The 16,032-nt window shown below is 39.9% G+C and overlaps 1 protein-coding gene across 7 annotated transcripts in view; it reads left to right on the top strand.

Moving 5' to 3' along the window:
* Window positions 1-16,032, top strand: part of krt222 (keratin 222) — a 49,861-nt gene that overhangs the window by 24,518 nt on the left and 9,311 nt on the right. For 6 of the 7 annotated variants that reach the window (XM_038278991.1, XM_038278990.1, XM_038278995.1 and 3 more), the window contains 5 exons: window positions 3,102-3,380; window positions 9,320-9,445; window positions 11,938-12,158; window positions 14,179-14,402; window positions 14,477-14,579. In XM_038278991.1, coding sequence (XP_038134919.1) covers window positions 3,102-3,380; window positions 9,320-9,445; window positions 11,938-12,158; window positions 14,179-14,402; window positions 14,477-14,579 — 953 coding nt within the window. The remainder of the gene's footprint in view (window positions 1-3,101; window positions 3,381-9,319; window positions 9,446-11,937; window positions 12,159-14,178; window positions 14,403-14,476; window positions 14,580-16,032) is intronic. The other variant, XM_038278992.1, reaches the window with a different exon arrangement.

Raw genomic sequence — 16,032 nt, 5'->3', positions numbered from 1 at the left:
TACCCTAAGGTGATACTATTACCTTATCCTGTAACATTTTGTGAAGCTCTCCCCATAGTAGATATGATCTGACATAAATAAAGTCCAGAAACAAATAAATCCTGTTTAATGGATTCTTTTTAGGTCTCTTCTAAGAAGCAGGCATGATATCCATGTTGGGATTGATAACTTTTTTTTATATCACTCAGTTGTTTTATTGATAGCTCAAGAAAATGAACTGGAAACAGTTATAGGTTATCCGAAGCCAAAGCCTGATTTATTTTGATCACATAAAGAGACAAACATTGCCAGACTCTATCTGGGTCCTGCAATAAGAACACAGAACACATTTATCCTGTTTAGCACATTCTCACCTTACAGTAGGCTGGACATAGGCACACACTGCAGTCTAATTGGCCATATCCGTGTTGTAGTCCGTGATCATCCGAATGCCTTTCCACATCCTCCTGGTGTTGCTGGTGTTGTTGAAAAGATCCGGGATCTTCTGGCTGTGGTTCTGCTTCGCTTATCTGATGGCATGGTTTAAGTTGGTACGCGCTGTTTTCTGTGTCTCATTATCACCAGACTTGAAAACTGAGTTCCATGCTTTTAGCAATTTCCGAACTACTCCGTTCATCTGGGGTGGTTGGTTGGCCCGGGTGGTGATGTTCTTTTTGATGCTGACGTCCTCGATGCATTTGTTGATTTGTAGTAATTTTACATAGTTGTCATTCAGTTGCATTTGGAAGGACATTGGATCTTATAGGGGGGAGTTAATTCATCCATCCTTTCTTTTGTCTGTCTGTGTCCCATAGGATGGAAAAAGAAAGGCACAAAACAAACTTGATTAATTCGAAAGGTTTTCTGTTGTTTTGAGGTCAGGATGCTGTATAGACCTGTCAAGTCCCTCCTAACCAAAGTCAGGCCATGTCTGTCATAAGACAGGACAGATGGACCAAGTATTCAGTAGAGACAGACAGTGGGAAGTTTCCCGTGGGAAATGTTTAATGAAAAAATGGAACAAAACAGAAATGGAACTATGGCTGCTGTGGATCCGCAACCTGCAGCGACTGCGGGGGAAGGCAGAGCCCATCACTGGCAGTCTGGTTGTGTGAAAAACACAGGTAAGTGACCACAATGATCTGACAGAAGATTATTATCTGTGTGAGTCACTTACCTGGTTTAACAGTTCAGTCCATCCTATCATCAAAGGCAGGATCCAGCCGATGCACTGCCAGCAAGATGTGGCGCTGAGCCGTCCAGGGTGTCTCTGATGCAGCAACCCTAGTGAGCAGGCAGGAGACCAATCCAGGTCAGGGATATAGTTCAGAACAGGACCGTTCTGGGATCCAGGAGTCCATAACCTGGTCAGGGGTTCTGATCCAAACAGGAACAGATAGATCCAGGGAATCCAATGAGTGTTAAGGCAGGCTCCAAGTTCCATTAGTCAGGCAGCGAGCTCAGACAGACACGCTTAGATGGGACAGGCCATGAACAGGACATGAACAATAGCCTTAACTAAAATCAAACCAAAACAAACATGAATAACTAATGATCTGGCCCCAATAGCTGGGCTGAACCGTATATCAAGCAGCGGGAGCAGGTGGATAAAATGTATGATAATTAGAGAGCGCGGAGGGTACAGCAGGTGAATGAGGTGAGTAATTAGATCAGCTACTGGGACTGCGATCATGACGATGTCTTTATGGACCTTGCTTTGTGCACTAACTTATCTCAGAACAAAAAGTGGTAATATCCAGCTTCTCTCACTAGAGCTGTGACTTTAAAACTGTTATTTGGTAATGCTGCACCATCTAGAGTTTCTTTAATGGTACCTAAGAGGCTGAGCCAAGCCCCTACATGTTTTACATCATTGCTTATTATGGTATGCATTGCACTTGGTCTACACCTATTGTGACTTTAGAAAGTTATAAATTTAGTTCAATTTCAATTCAGTTTATCTATATAGCGCCAATTCACCACATATCATCTCAAGGTACATTAACCATTTAACCAGATCATACAGTCAAATTGATTCAAAGTTTTGTATCAAAGGAAAAGCAGTTGATTGCATCAACTCACTGACTCGAAGGCAATCCCTAAGACCTAGCATGCTTGTAGCGACAGTGGTGAGGAAAAACTCCCTTTTAATAGGAAGAAACCTCCAGCAGAACCAGGATCAGTGACAGTGCCCATCTGCTGAGGCCGACTGGGGTTCAAGGAGACAGAAGCAGACATACAGAAAAAGGCAGACATACAAAAGATAAACTCTCCATTCACTGACCACTCACACAGAACATAAGAACATACTTCATAGTAAAGAAAAAACTCAAATCAAATTAAAAACAGCAGTCCATTTACGGAACAACAAAAAAACCTCTGCAAATAACAGAATGGATGTTCTTAATACTGATGGACAAGCCAGATGCTTTGCAAATAGCACATTCTGCTTTACTGAATGTGCTTTTTGATTGTCTTGAAGTGTTTTTTACCCCAGCCACTGTATCAGTTATTAAAGCACTTAAATAAGAACACATGCTACCTGTATTCAAAGAAAAGCACTAACAAGTGTTAGCATGCTGCTTTACCACATTAACAATGCAGCCTTAGTTTTGCTGATCTGGCAGTAAACTCCTATAATTTGTGTTATGTTAAATAATTGCCCCTGCTCCTGTTAGAAGTGTTTTTTGATCCCTACATAACCCCCATTACATGCTTTTAGAATTACAGAGAGTTCCATTTCATACCCTTATTGTACTTATGTAATTATTACTGAGAACCCTGTTATCATGACAGGTGAAGAATGGATGACCAGCCTCAACCTTGACATAATAGACGTGTAATTATTGGGTGTGTGTGGGTGCATGTTTGAATGTAACGGTTCATAGCATCCTGTCATCTGGCTCACCTTCTCCTTTGCCTCTTTTTCCAGTAGTTTCTTTGCTTCTGGATTTTTATCTACTTCCTATTCCTCACCTGACCATGCTCCTCTTTAGATCTCATTTTTCTTTTATTAAACCTGTAATGTCAATATTCTTTTTAATATATTTCTATTTTTTCCCTTGCTATCCTTAACTGTTTGCATCATCTCCCTCTCTTCCCCCCTCCCTTCCTGTGTCCAGGCAGCCCAAGCTCTGCTGCTGCAGCGGGCCAGATCCTGTGATGCTCTGTTAGCAGCAGCAGCAGCAGGAAGGGAGGAGGAGGATGGCACAGGGATGGAGCTCACCCAGCTCCTCGACCAAATCAGGGTGCAGTGCGACCAGAGCAGACATACTGGCCTACCTGAGAGGCTCCTTGGTTTGGGAACGGCTTCCGATCCAGCTGCTGGCTCAGTGGGGCCTGGCCGGTCTGATAGTGGAGGAGCAGCAGCTTTCAGAACACACAGAGGAGCTCTTACTGAGGTACGCATTCACTCCCACACCCTCATCCATCATTTTACTGTCTTGATTTTCTGGCATTAATCCAGCAAGACACACCCTTAGGACAAATATCAGCCCAAACAGATGGAGGGACATCTTCGATTAAAGGGTTTCAGGTTGAAAATGGCTAACCCTCTGTTGTTCTCTCTGTCATCATTGGTTGTATCATTGCTTCTTGTGGGTTTGTGTATAACTTAAATACAAATATTGTTTTAAGAACTACAAGCTATTACAGTGTTAGTGTAAGGGAAAAATAATATCTGATCTCCAAACAAAATGTTTGAGTCAAATTTGTCTTATAATGCCAGCAGATATTGCAACCCTTTAGCCAAGCATGTTTCTATTTTCAACTTTTCAATAAAAAAAACTCAGTCTGGGATGCTTTTATATTATTCAAGCAATATTTAAATCATGGTGTGGTAGTCTGACATTCATGATGAAGTAGATTCTCCAAAAATCTGTTGAATCAGGGAAGCTTTTCTTAGATGCCGTTGTTTACTGTACAGCAGAATGGCTCTGATGGCTCCTCCAACGTAACTGTTACACTTTCCTGCAGTCAAAAACCCACATGCCGAGTTCAGCAGAGATCACACTATTTATTATTATGGGATATTATCAGATTTTTCAAACTTAGCTGCCAAAATCTTTCATCTTTCTAGGACCCTTTTATTTGTTTTTCGTCTGTTGCTGATAAGGAACATTTTAAGTTGGAGAACAAAAATGTCACCAAATTATCCAACAGGTCAAAATGAAGCCCACTTTAAGGTTATCTATCCATCATCGTTTTTACAACTCTGCCCATTATTTTTACTAAGCTTGAATCTCATGTAAAATTAAAACAAATAGAGAATTAGCAGCAGATACATCTCAAGTTTCAAAATGTCAGACTTTTGCTCAGAGCACAGCACAACAGCCACATATATAATGGCCAGTTATAGCAAAGACCATAGCAACAGTCTACAACTGAAATCAGAGTTAATAAAGTAATAATTAGATGGCAGACTTAACAAATAGATTAAAATAAGTGCTTAAGATCAGTTGCTTAGAGACCCAAGAGCCCCTTTACTTGCCGAGGGAACTAAAAGCTTTCTAAACTGACCCCAAACAATCCTCAACATTATTCACAGACCACATGACCATGGGCAAAAATTAAATGAACACTACACTAATGTTGTACACTTACCTGATCAAATATATGTTTTGTTCTCTGATGTAGGATTTAATCTAGACAGGTTCATGTGGTCTTGTCTTTACAAGTATAACTATGGTTACGTTCACACTGCAGACAAATCTGGCTCAAAGCTGATATTTTTTTTTTCTGCCCTGAAGGGACTCAGGTGAGATTCTTTCATGATTGTCTTAACAGGCTGAGTCACATGGAATCTTGTTATTTTACATCCGATCTGGGCAATATTTGTATATGGCTCTAAATCCGATATGGGTCAGATGTTTTGGAATCTGACTGCAGTCTGAAAAGCCAAGTCACCCATATTGAAATTAGCATGAGTATGATGTCACTCTGTGCTGACAGCACAGAACAAAAAAAAAATACAGCAAACATGGAGGAAAGCGTAAACAGAGGTGTACAGTGGAGGGATAATGAAAGTATTTAGGCAGAGAAAGCGATCCTAAAGACACTTGAGGGGTCAGACCGTATCAGCTCAGTTGACTAAGTAGCTGCAGCGACACATTTCTCCTTTGTGTTGTCAGTGCCACTGCTCCTCCAAAAGCCATAATTAATAGTTTAGCTCCCTTTCTCCTCTGTCTCCTTTTGGCATATTCTGCTGTTTTATCCTGCTAATTCCACTGCTTAATAGCTTTTAGTCCCTCCATAGACACAGACTTTTCACATGTCTTGTTATTGTTTGGCTGTGCATGCGGGTCACTTCAGGGACACAATTTGAGACAGTCACGTGAACAGCCACACAAAAACAAAATCGGATCTGACAATAAATCTGACCATCGGAATTGAGCATTAAGACCTGCTCTTTTCAATCTGCTGCTTCAAAGTGGTCTGCTATTAGTTGTAAAGCTACAAGTTACAGTTCTACTTACAAGTCTACTTAAAGGCCTAGTTATAGGTCTAGTAAGAGGTCTAGTAACAGATCGGGTTACAGGTTGAGTTACAGGCCTAGTTATAGGTCTAGTAAGAGGTCTAGTAACAGATCAAGTTACAGTTCTACTTACAAGTCTAGTTACAGGCCTAGTTATAGGTCTAGTAAGAGGTCTAGTAACAGATCAAATTACAGTTCTACTTACAAGTCTAGTTACAGGCCTAGTTATAGGTCTAGTAAGAGGTCTAGAAACAGATCAAGTTACAGGTGGAGTTACAGGCCTAGTTACAGGCCTAGTTATAGGTCTAGTAAAAGGTCTAGTAACAGATCAAGTTACAGGTGGAGTTACAGGCCTAGTTACAGGTCTAGTAACACATCCGGTTACAGGTTGAGTTACAGGCCTAGTTATAGGTCTAGCAACAGAACTACCGTAGTTACAGGTCGCGTTACAGGTCGAGTTACAAGCCTAGTTATAGGTCTAGTTACAGGTTTAGTAATAAGTCTAGTAACAGGTCGAGTTACAGGTCAAGTTACATGTCTAATTACAGGTCGTGAAAATGACACATGCATCCTGCTTCATCCATCAGGGTCACAGTGGGACCAGTCCCTATCTACAGCATTCTATGGGTTAAAGGGGGGGGGGGGGGGGGTTACACCCTGGACAGGTCAGGGTGTCCAGGGTTTTTAGAAGATAAAGACATATTTCTTTTTATGTTCATAACCAACACCTGCGCTTTCTTTAGTGGTTGTTTTGCTTCAGAGGTTTCCGTTCTGTGTTCTTGAAGCCAATTTTCTAGCTCTTACATAATCTGATTCCAAAAGCTGTGGGAACACAAACATTGCCTTTGATAAACGAGAAATAAACCTCCCAGTGTTGAGTTTTACAAAACCCATCCTGCTCACTCTGTTCTTTCATTTTCCGTGAAGATGATGAGAAATTTACCTTTTATTCAAAAAGTCGGTTGGAAAGTCTCTTTATGTTAAGAATTTGGCTCTCTTGATGCTCCTGCAATTACCCTAAAGGATTGTGAAACCAGCGTTCAAGTCTTCTGCTCTACACAATGAGCACTTTCTGTTAGTTATAATCTGAAATGTGTGTAAAGTGAAAATTAATAAAAAAAAAATATGAAGATGACGAATTAAAGACTTCCTTAGAAAATATATTTTAAAGCTGCTTTTAAAGAAATGTAAATGTATTGAGTGAGTTTAGCTTCCTTGTTCCCCCTTCCTGTCATGCAAACTAATCAACTTGCAACATGGCTTTTTCTTTGATGGGGAAACTACCTTCCATGTTTGTCTTCTCCACCCTTAAGTGGCACTGAGCCAGTTAGTTTTGCTTAGATGTACTTAGTGAAATTTGCAACACAAAAGGACATTTCTAATCTACATCAACTCTCACAAGACGCCGTGACTCCTTTATTAAAAAGCTGTGGTCCAAAGCGTAGGTGAATGTCATCCTTTCAGGTTTCTACAAAATGCAGTAGTTTTCTCCGTAATTAATTATTGATTAGAAAATACATAATCATCAACAAGGGATGAGGAAGAGACAGAGATATGATGTTCTAGCATTTAGAGAGTCACACACTGTAGCTTGTCAAGGTATTTATCCTGCATGAACCTCTTTTTTTTTCATTTTTGACACGTTATAAATACAGTATTCAGTGCATTTTATGGGACACTTATCTAATGGACCAGGTAAACAGAAAGGAACACAATGCAGCTTTAATAATGTCTACAAATGATCTAAAAACTGTGGTACGTATTCATATAGTGCCTGAGGTCAATTCTTTAGCTGCTATTGCTTCTCCAAATAATTTAAGGTATGTCTCTGCCTGCTTTACATATCTTGGAACTTTTCTCTGGCAGCTTCACACGTAGATATGCACTCCTGTGAACCTTTCCGTTTACCGTTGTTCTCATCGTGTGTGTTGGCTTCTGCTTGAAAAGAAGAAGCTACCAGGGTACCTAAAGTCTTTTTTTAAATCCAGGATTCCCTGTATTTAGTTGAATCCAACTTTTAACTAAGTACATAAAGCTTCCTTTTCTGTACTGAAATACACAGCATGATGCTTCCACACAGGTTTGTGTGGGGATTTTTATTTCAGTGGGTGTTTGGCAGTTTTCCTCCTGAGGCAGAACTGAACAGTGTAAGACAACTTGTAGACATGCCGCCCCCTCTTGATTCTACAAAGATGTGAAGTTGACAAAGCAGGTGACTGTTGGTGAATTCATCTAATTGTTTTTAAGTCGGTACCTTGATCTTGCTCCCAGGTTTGTTCAGACATGTTATGGCGTGAGTCCATTTTTTGTCATTTTGTCTTGGCTTGGTTGTCATCTAGTTTGTGTTTTTAACATGACATGAAGGTTCAAGTTTCTATATGTAACTGCAACACAAACTAATTAGTAGTTGAGGTCTTTGTTTTTCCTAATTTATTGCCATCATAAATGTGTCACAGCCAGTGGTGGAAAGTAACAATGTACATTTATTAGATTAATGAACCTACGTACTTTTTAGAGTATATTTACTTTACTCAAGTACTTTTTTCAAGTGCTAATCAAAACTTTCACTCCAATGCATTTTAAAGTCAAATGCTGTACTTTCTACCCCACTGCATTTCAAGTAAGCTTCTAGTTCCTTGTTCCTTTTGGCTCGGCTTAGCTTTGTAATCCACTGTTGCTGTTTTTCGTTCTTGAAATGAGTTTGGACACCACTGTTTTGAAGATTTGCATGACATTACACAGATGTTAGAAAGTCAGAACAGATAATATTTGTAGTTTATAATTGTGTTATGTATTATTATTTGTATTGTACTGAAGAATTTGTTGCCAAGTTGTTCAGTAGGATGAACAGCTTGGTCACAAAGCAGAATTGTGGTTTATTTGTGGTAATAGATTCAACCTTAAACCTCTATTCCACAGTGAAAGTGTGAGGAGGATTAAGACAGTCCTGTTTTCTTTTAGGGTTATTTAAAAAAAAGATGCATTTCTATGCTGAAGTTCTTTACAGGTGGTGTAGAATCTGTAGCAGGTGGATCTATGAATCAATATATCCGGTGGTTTCTGAATGTTACAAGGATCTTTAAAATTACTCTGAAAATTATGCAGAAATGTACTGATATTAGAAAGTAGTATTTGTATTTTTGAATACTTAAGTACTTTTAAATGCATGAACTTCTGAATATTTAAGTATTTTCAAAAGTGAGTAATTTAATACTTTAACTTGAGTAGATTTTTACTTTTACTTGTAGTTGAGTATGATTTTACTATGAGTCTCAATACTTTAACTCAAGTACTACTGTTGAGTACTTCATCCAAAACTGGTCATAGCAGAGATATTGTGAAGTAAAGGATCTAAAAGCCTTCACTGACCTGATATGTAAGCTGATCCAGTGTTATCTGTTTAGTAATTAGCTGATGATGATGGAAAAATCAGCCTGAAACCTGCTTTTCCAGTAACTCAAAAAACCGTTTCGTGGGTTGAGACGAGGCGGAGGAAGAAGTTAAACAGAAAATTCCTTGCATAACTGGAACCTGTTTTCTTTTCTTTTTCCTTATTGGTAAAAATATTTAGAGTTATTAGCTTGTGGGCGAGAAACAGCCAAGAGCTGTACAGTTTGTCAGCACTGTACAGCTGTGTATACATGAAGACCTTGATGTCTGTTTGCCCAAACCTGAAATCCACACTGCTCAATATCACCACCTATTGCCTCTTCTCCTCTTGACTGCTGAGTGCGAATGGGGAGTTGGGGTGGAGTGGGTTGTGGGGGGGTGTATGCGTATCAGCAAGGTATAGTTTGGCTGCTTGTTATGTAAAACCACCTCAGAGCTGAGCGTTCTGTAAAATGTGGCCTTCCTCTAATTGCATAGGAGGAGGCAGCATGGGCTCAGGTGAACCTGGGAGGAGCTGCCCTAAAGGAGGCCCGGGCCGAGCTCACCGAGGCCAGGAAGCAATGGCGCTCCCTGCAAGTGGAGATGGAAACTCTTCATGCCTTGGTAAGATCAATCATCACCACACCCTGATACACTGATAAGCCATGAAAAATGTCAGGTGTCAGCTGCTGAAAGGAAAAGACAATCGACCTGGCAAGGTGAAAGCATTTAACTGTCTTTACATGTTCCAGTCAATTAAATGTAAACTTTTCTTTCCTGGTAATAGTTTTTCAACTCATGCTACTGATTTATATCTCTTCTGCATGAAACCTAATTTGATAGACCTTAAAACAAGAAAACAGTGGTTTCTTGATTACTCAGCGATGCAGTTATTGTTCTGTAAGGCTTTAGACTCACACAGGATTAAAAAAGACTTTAGTAAATTCATGTTTTGTAACTGTACATAGCTATTATAACAACAGCTACAACAGAATAGATACTTACAGGTGCAGCTACTTCTTTCTGTTTGCACACAAGGATTCAAGAATCAGAGAATAAATAAACATGAGTTAAAGGTAAAATGTTAAGTAGTCACGAAATAGGAAAAGGCTACAAAGTAGTATACTTAGCTAATATTTATTAAACTGAAGATGATTTTCAACATTAAGTGTTGTCTTTACGGCTTAAAGCAGAATTCTTTTATAAATTAATGTGTATATATAGTCGAAACAGACTCCGCACAATGGCAGCTCACTGCTCCCAAAGGGGATGGGTTAAATGCAGCGGTACATTTCTCCAATGTGAGATTAACAAAGTTCAATTATTATTATTAAAGATAAGTTGTGAATTGTATTTATCAATCCCATAATAATTCCTGTAATTTGAAAACCTGTTTTCCAATCCCATTTATCATGGAGATTTAAAAACCACAATTCATAAACCTGATTATAAATAACTTTCCTAATCACACATTTAAAAAGGAAATTACTTATTCTGTTTCAGTTTTCTTTTTCCCCTTGCTTTTCAAATCCTGTAGCAGTTGCACTTTCTTTTGACTTTCCGCACTCCATTTACTTTTTCCATTGACCCTCTGGTCCCTGAGGCCACTGGAAACCAGCCATAGTTGCTCCTTAGATCAAACCAGCTCCCTGATTAGTAAGACTGCCACACATGGTTCACAAAGTGACCACTGAGGGAGCTAACTGTATGAATGTATAAGTTTTTTATAATCTGAAGTATGAGTTTTGGTCTTTAAATCTCCATTTGAAAATACATGTTCATGTAATTTATAGTAATAGTTTGATAAATACAATATAGAGTTTACTTTTTAAATCAGTATAATGTGTGCAACAAGAAAACACTTCTCAAATTTAAATTTCTAATTGTATGTCGGACATATTACATCTGAAATGGCAGTTTTTTCTCTTTCAGTGACTCTCTTGGTGCTTGATTAGGTCCTCCCAAACCTAATGCCGTGAGTTTCAAAGCGTTGTGTTTACCTAAAATATTCTTTCCTGGAAAGTATGAGCTTTGGGAAAACAACAAAAAGGTTCTGATGTCTCTCTTTGTAAAATGCAAAGCAGCTGCTGATTATTTGAGGCTTTAAAAAACTGGTTAATATACAGGCTGTATGCAAACTACATGAGGATCAAGTTTGCAGAGAACATTCTGCCTGCAGTGAGATGTCCTTTACAGAGGTGAAGGATTAAAAGGTCTTGTACGGTACACCATATACAGAGCTTTGCAAAGTTTTTCACAAGTTTTCTATAGTGTGTGACAGCCTAATAAAAGTATATGATGGTAAAGAAAGAACGATATATTTTATGGAACATTTTTTTGCTGTAATCACATTTGCACCTATTTTGGTAGTTCAAAGGGTTTGCCAAATCATCCCCATTAAAGTAGTTAACTCAGATTGGATGGAGTCTCATCTGAAAACATTGAGTTCCAGGTTTTGTCACAGATTTCTGTCTAAATTCAGACCTGGACTTTGCTCATCTGTAAAAAACAATTAAGCTTTGATCAGTGATTTCAAATTACCCCTCTGGCTGCATACAGTATTTAGTATTTATCTTCCTTTCCCTGATAATGGAGCGTCCTACTATAACGCAATGCTATGCAAGGTGTAGCGGCATAGTGAATAGCTCAGAGCAGTGGTGTCAAAGTCGTTCCAGAAAGGGCTGTGTGGCTGCTGGTTTTCTTTCCACCCAAGCAGTAGCACACCAGACTCCATTCAACCCATCAAGTCATCAGGTTAAGACTAGACTCACCTTGGTGAGATGAATGGAGTCTGGTGTGCTACTGCTTGGGTGGAAAGAAAACCAGCAGCAACACACGGCCCTTTCTGGAACGACTTTGACACCTGTGGCTCAGAGCGTTTGCATCCTCAGATTAACAGATTGTCAGTGTGGTAGAGCAAGGCCTTCAGATTATTACCGATACTGTTGTTATCAATAATGCTGCCACCACCATGTTCCATTATGGGGATGAGGTGCTCTGCTGTAGAATTTCTACTGAAGAATAACTAGTTTAGCAATACTGCAGCTTCCAGCAGCAGTATGAAAAGAAAATTCATTGCTTATATCCCATAGGGTTATTTGCTTTATTGTCACCAGGAGAGAGGCCTGGAATGCACTCTGCAGCACACCCAAGACCTCTACACAAGCCAGTTGCAAGACCTCTCGCAGGTGATTCTTAGGCTGGAAGGTGAACTGGAGCAGGTGAGGGAAGGCCTGGCCACCCAACGCCAACGCCATAGCCAACTGCTCAACACCAAGATGAAGCTAGAGAGGGAGATTGCCACTTATCGACGGCTACTGGAACGTGAGGAGGGCAGGTAAGGTGGCGGATTCAGGGAGGGAGGGCAATCTTCAGAGAACCAGGAAAGGAATTAAAGGGAGGGAGTTTTTTGGTTTGTGATTATTCCTACTTTGCACTTTTAGTTGAGAATCAGTTCCTGGAAGAGTGGAGGGGTGAAAAGATCATAAACCTTATTTTTATGCCAAACCTTTTAAGTAAACAAAAAGGGCTAAACTCATTTAGCTAACGTAAGTATTGAGGAAGTGTATCTTCAGCTCTTTCCAACAAAGTCAACAAAATTACCTCCTAATGTTCTGTTCACTAAGCAAACAACTCTACCAGAGCTCCTTATGTGTTGGGATTACTCATAGCAGCTCTTTCTGATGCAGATGATGTAGATTTCATCCTGACTGAAAATAAAAATCCATAATGATTGCAGGTTGAAACAAGGACATTCCTGTGGATTGACTGGAAAAAGAGCAGAAATCACAAACAATGTTTAGAAACCTATCTATGACCTAACAAACAAAATCTCCTCAACTGCTTGGCCTGTCGTTCTACCAGCATCAACATGTTTTATCTGAAAATGTTAAGGATGGCCTCTAATTGTTTTTACAGGGCGTTTGTAGGAAAAACAACAAACTATAGAGTACCTTGGAAGAAGCAGCGACAGTCTGAGCCGTTTAATAGTCGCTTAATTAAGGAAAATTATTTGATTATAGCAGCTAGTAAAGGTTGTTGGTAGGTTGCAGAGGACACCTGATTGTTTGCTCATGCTTGTGAAGGGTGGCACCCATGTGGTTTACGCCAAACAAAACATGCAGGAATGCCTTGTAAAACCATGACCTGTGCACTGAAGCATTTTACAAACCACAAAAAGCTCAGACACTGCTGTGCCCTGGCACAGAGTTCAAATTAATGGTCTCACTGAGAAGCGTGCGGCGTTGTATTCTTCGGTAACACTACATTTTCCATTGTGCGACGCCCCTTTTTGATGGTTCTGAATAGTTAAAAAAATGCAGTTTAATTTTAGCTGAAGACTGTTACATGTTTTCATTATCACTTGATGCTGAGTGACCTAAGGCTAACTAAAAAAAGGGTAAAATAAAAGGAAAAGCAAATTAAAAATAGTTTAGTAAGATCTACTATGAAGATCCTCTTCTGATCAGTGCTTTCTTTTGTGTTTTCATTTAAAACTCACCACCAATAATTTACCATGCTGCAAAAATGGATGCTTGATTTATTGCTCAAATGCTACATTAGAATACATTGATTACATCAAAGTACATTGGATATATTTTGAGTCTGAAGTTCCACAGCTGTTCGGCCGATGTGACATCAAATGCGACTATGTTAAATGGGTCGAATTGTTTGAACTAATACTTTGCTTACTAGAGAAACATCCTTAAATGCCTCTGAATTTTAATATTAAAATGTATTTTGATAGATCAACAGAAAAGGAAAACGACCGATTCTTTTCAGGGATATATTAAAAAAAAAATCTGAAAAGACTAGAATTTTTACATATTCGGCCTCCTTTACTTCCTTTCACTTAAATTCATTCAGTGCAACCAATTACCGTGAAACATCCCAGTTTTAGCAAACAAAGTCTCACAGGAAACAAAGAAGGTTTGAGCACGACTTTGAACCTACAAGGACATGGTTATGCCTCTGAACTGACAGGACATGCAACAAGAGCCGTAATCAGAAAACAGCGATAGACTCTAACTCAGGGGGAACTGCAAACATTCACAGCTCATTAGAAGAATTAGTCATGCAACTAATAAATCTGATCCTTAGATGGGATGAAAAAAACCCCAAATATATTTTATATAACCTGTTTGCATACAGGGGGAACATGTTGGGAAACAAGTCAAATGTAGAAGAAGATGAAAGATTTTCTGAACGTTTTCATTTGAAAACTGTTTTCTTTACACAGAATAATGTATGGAGGAAAACTACCACCATTCCACCCTTTAATTCCTCTGTCCTCTACTTTTGAACCTAAAAATTTGAAATCTGTAACTACTTTCTGTTTCGCCTCCCTTAATCTGCAGGTACATGCAGGGCCGTTGTGTGCAGCCGCTGCGTCTGCGACCCTGGAGGTCTCCTGTGTTGGAGCCAAAGGAGAATGGATTGGAAAACAGCTTTAGTGACTCTGTTGTTACTCCGGATGAACCTAAATCAGAGCCATTGCCTGATATCCCATCGCTCCTTCCTGCAGACCAGGAACTGAAGAAGAGCAAGCTGTACAGACAGCAAAGCCTGGTCATACTCACAGGTAGACCAAACACACACACAGGATCTTATCTCAGTCATGCTGGTTTTTGGTCGGTCATTTATTTATTCTCATAGAGCCAGAGCAGGATAAAGACTTGCCATTGGCCACTGTAAAGACACAGGAGATCCTGCAGGGCAAAGTGGTCCAGGAGAGCGCAGAAGGTCACGGCACTATTGAGTGAGTATTGATCTTTCTTTACCCCCATTGACCTTTGGCCTTTGCAGTTGTGCCTCAGGCTGAACTGTCACTGCTTTTGTAAAAAAAAAAACTAACACAGGTCATTAATTCCTGCCGCTATCAGACTTTACAATGTGGCACTATAACTGCGATAACTTGTGCAATAGCTAATTTGCAATCACTATGTAGTACCCCATTGCAATACCCTGTTAGGTTGGCAGGGGGAGGAGAAAAATAACATAAGCTGCCAGTGTGGGTCCACATGCAAGACCCTTTGCGCTACTGCCTATCGGCGGATGGATGGCTCAAGTCACCCAACTTGCACACGGTAGGTCCGGGTTCAATGAAAAATGTCCATGCGGGTTCTTAGGCAAGACCTTTCATGCTAATGCCTACCTCATACAATGATGACAGACAATATAATGAATGACATGCTGGGTCAGACGTCACCCAGTTAAACAAGTTATACATCAGGTGTTGGGGAACCAGAGCACCTTGATGTCAAATAGGCTACTGGAACAACACAAAGGAAATGGACAAGATGCGAGAATAGGGCTCTATTACAATGTTCCTACCTAAGTAACCCTAACCAGAGATGCTATTGGGGCACCTGGGGCAGTGACCCCCAAACTTGAAGAGTGGCAACAGCAGATCCCAAGGAAATACATCAGACATCTCAGTCCAGAAGAGTGCAGTTCTAGGAACAGCAAAGATACTGCACAGAACCCTCAAGCTCCCAGGCTTCTGGTAGAGGACCCACACTTGGAGGAATCCTGTGCAATAACTTGTGCAATAATCCTGTTAAATAAGAGACACTCTGGGATTATATATATATATATATATATATATATATATATATATATATATATATATATATACACAGCAGCTCCTGTGCCGCTTTCTCTTTCAGCCTAATCCCAGAGTGTCTCTTATTTAACAGGATTATATATATATATATATATATATATATACACTATATTGCCAAAAGTATTTGCTCACCCATCCAAATTATTGGAATCAGGTGTTCCAATCACTTCCATGGCCACAGGTGTATAAATTCAAGCACCTAGGCATGCAGACTGTTTTTACAAACATTTGTGAAAGAATGGGTCGCTCTCAGGAGCTCAGTGAATTCCAGCGTGGAACTGTGATAGGATGCCACCTGTGCAACAAATCCAGTCGAGAAATTTCCTCGCTCCTAAATATTCCACAGTCAACTGTCAGCTGTATTATAAGAAAATGGAAGTGTTTGGGAACGACAGCAACTCAGCCACGAAGTGGTAGGCCACGTAAACTGACGGAGCGGGGTCAGCGGATGCTGAAGCGCATAGTGCGAAGAGGTCGCCAACTTTCTGCAGAGTCAATCACTACAGACCTCCAAACTTCATGTGGCCTTCAGATTAGCTCAAGAACAGTGCGCAGAGAGCTTCATGGAATGGGTTTCCATGGTCGA

This window comes from Cyprinodon tularosa, unplaced genomic scaffold (genome assembly GCF_016077235.1).
Source record: "Cyprinodon tularosa strain WSP-4 unplaced genomic scaffold, ASM1607723v1 ctg146, whole genome shotgun sequence".
NCBI lineage: Eukaryota > Metazoa > Chordata > Actinopteri > Cyprinodontiformes > Cyprinodontidae > Cyprinodon > Cyprinodon tularosa.
Note: the sequence above shows the minus strand (reverse complement) of the source record. Positions and strands in the feature narration are given on the sequence as shown.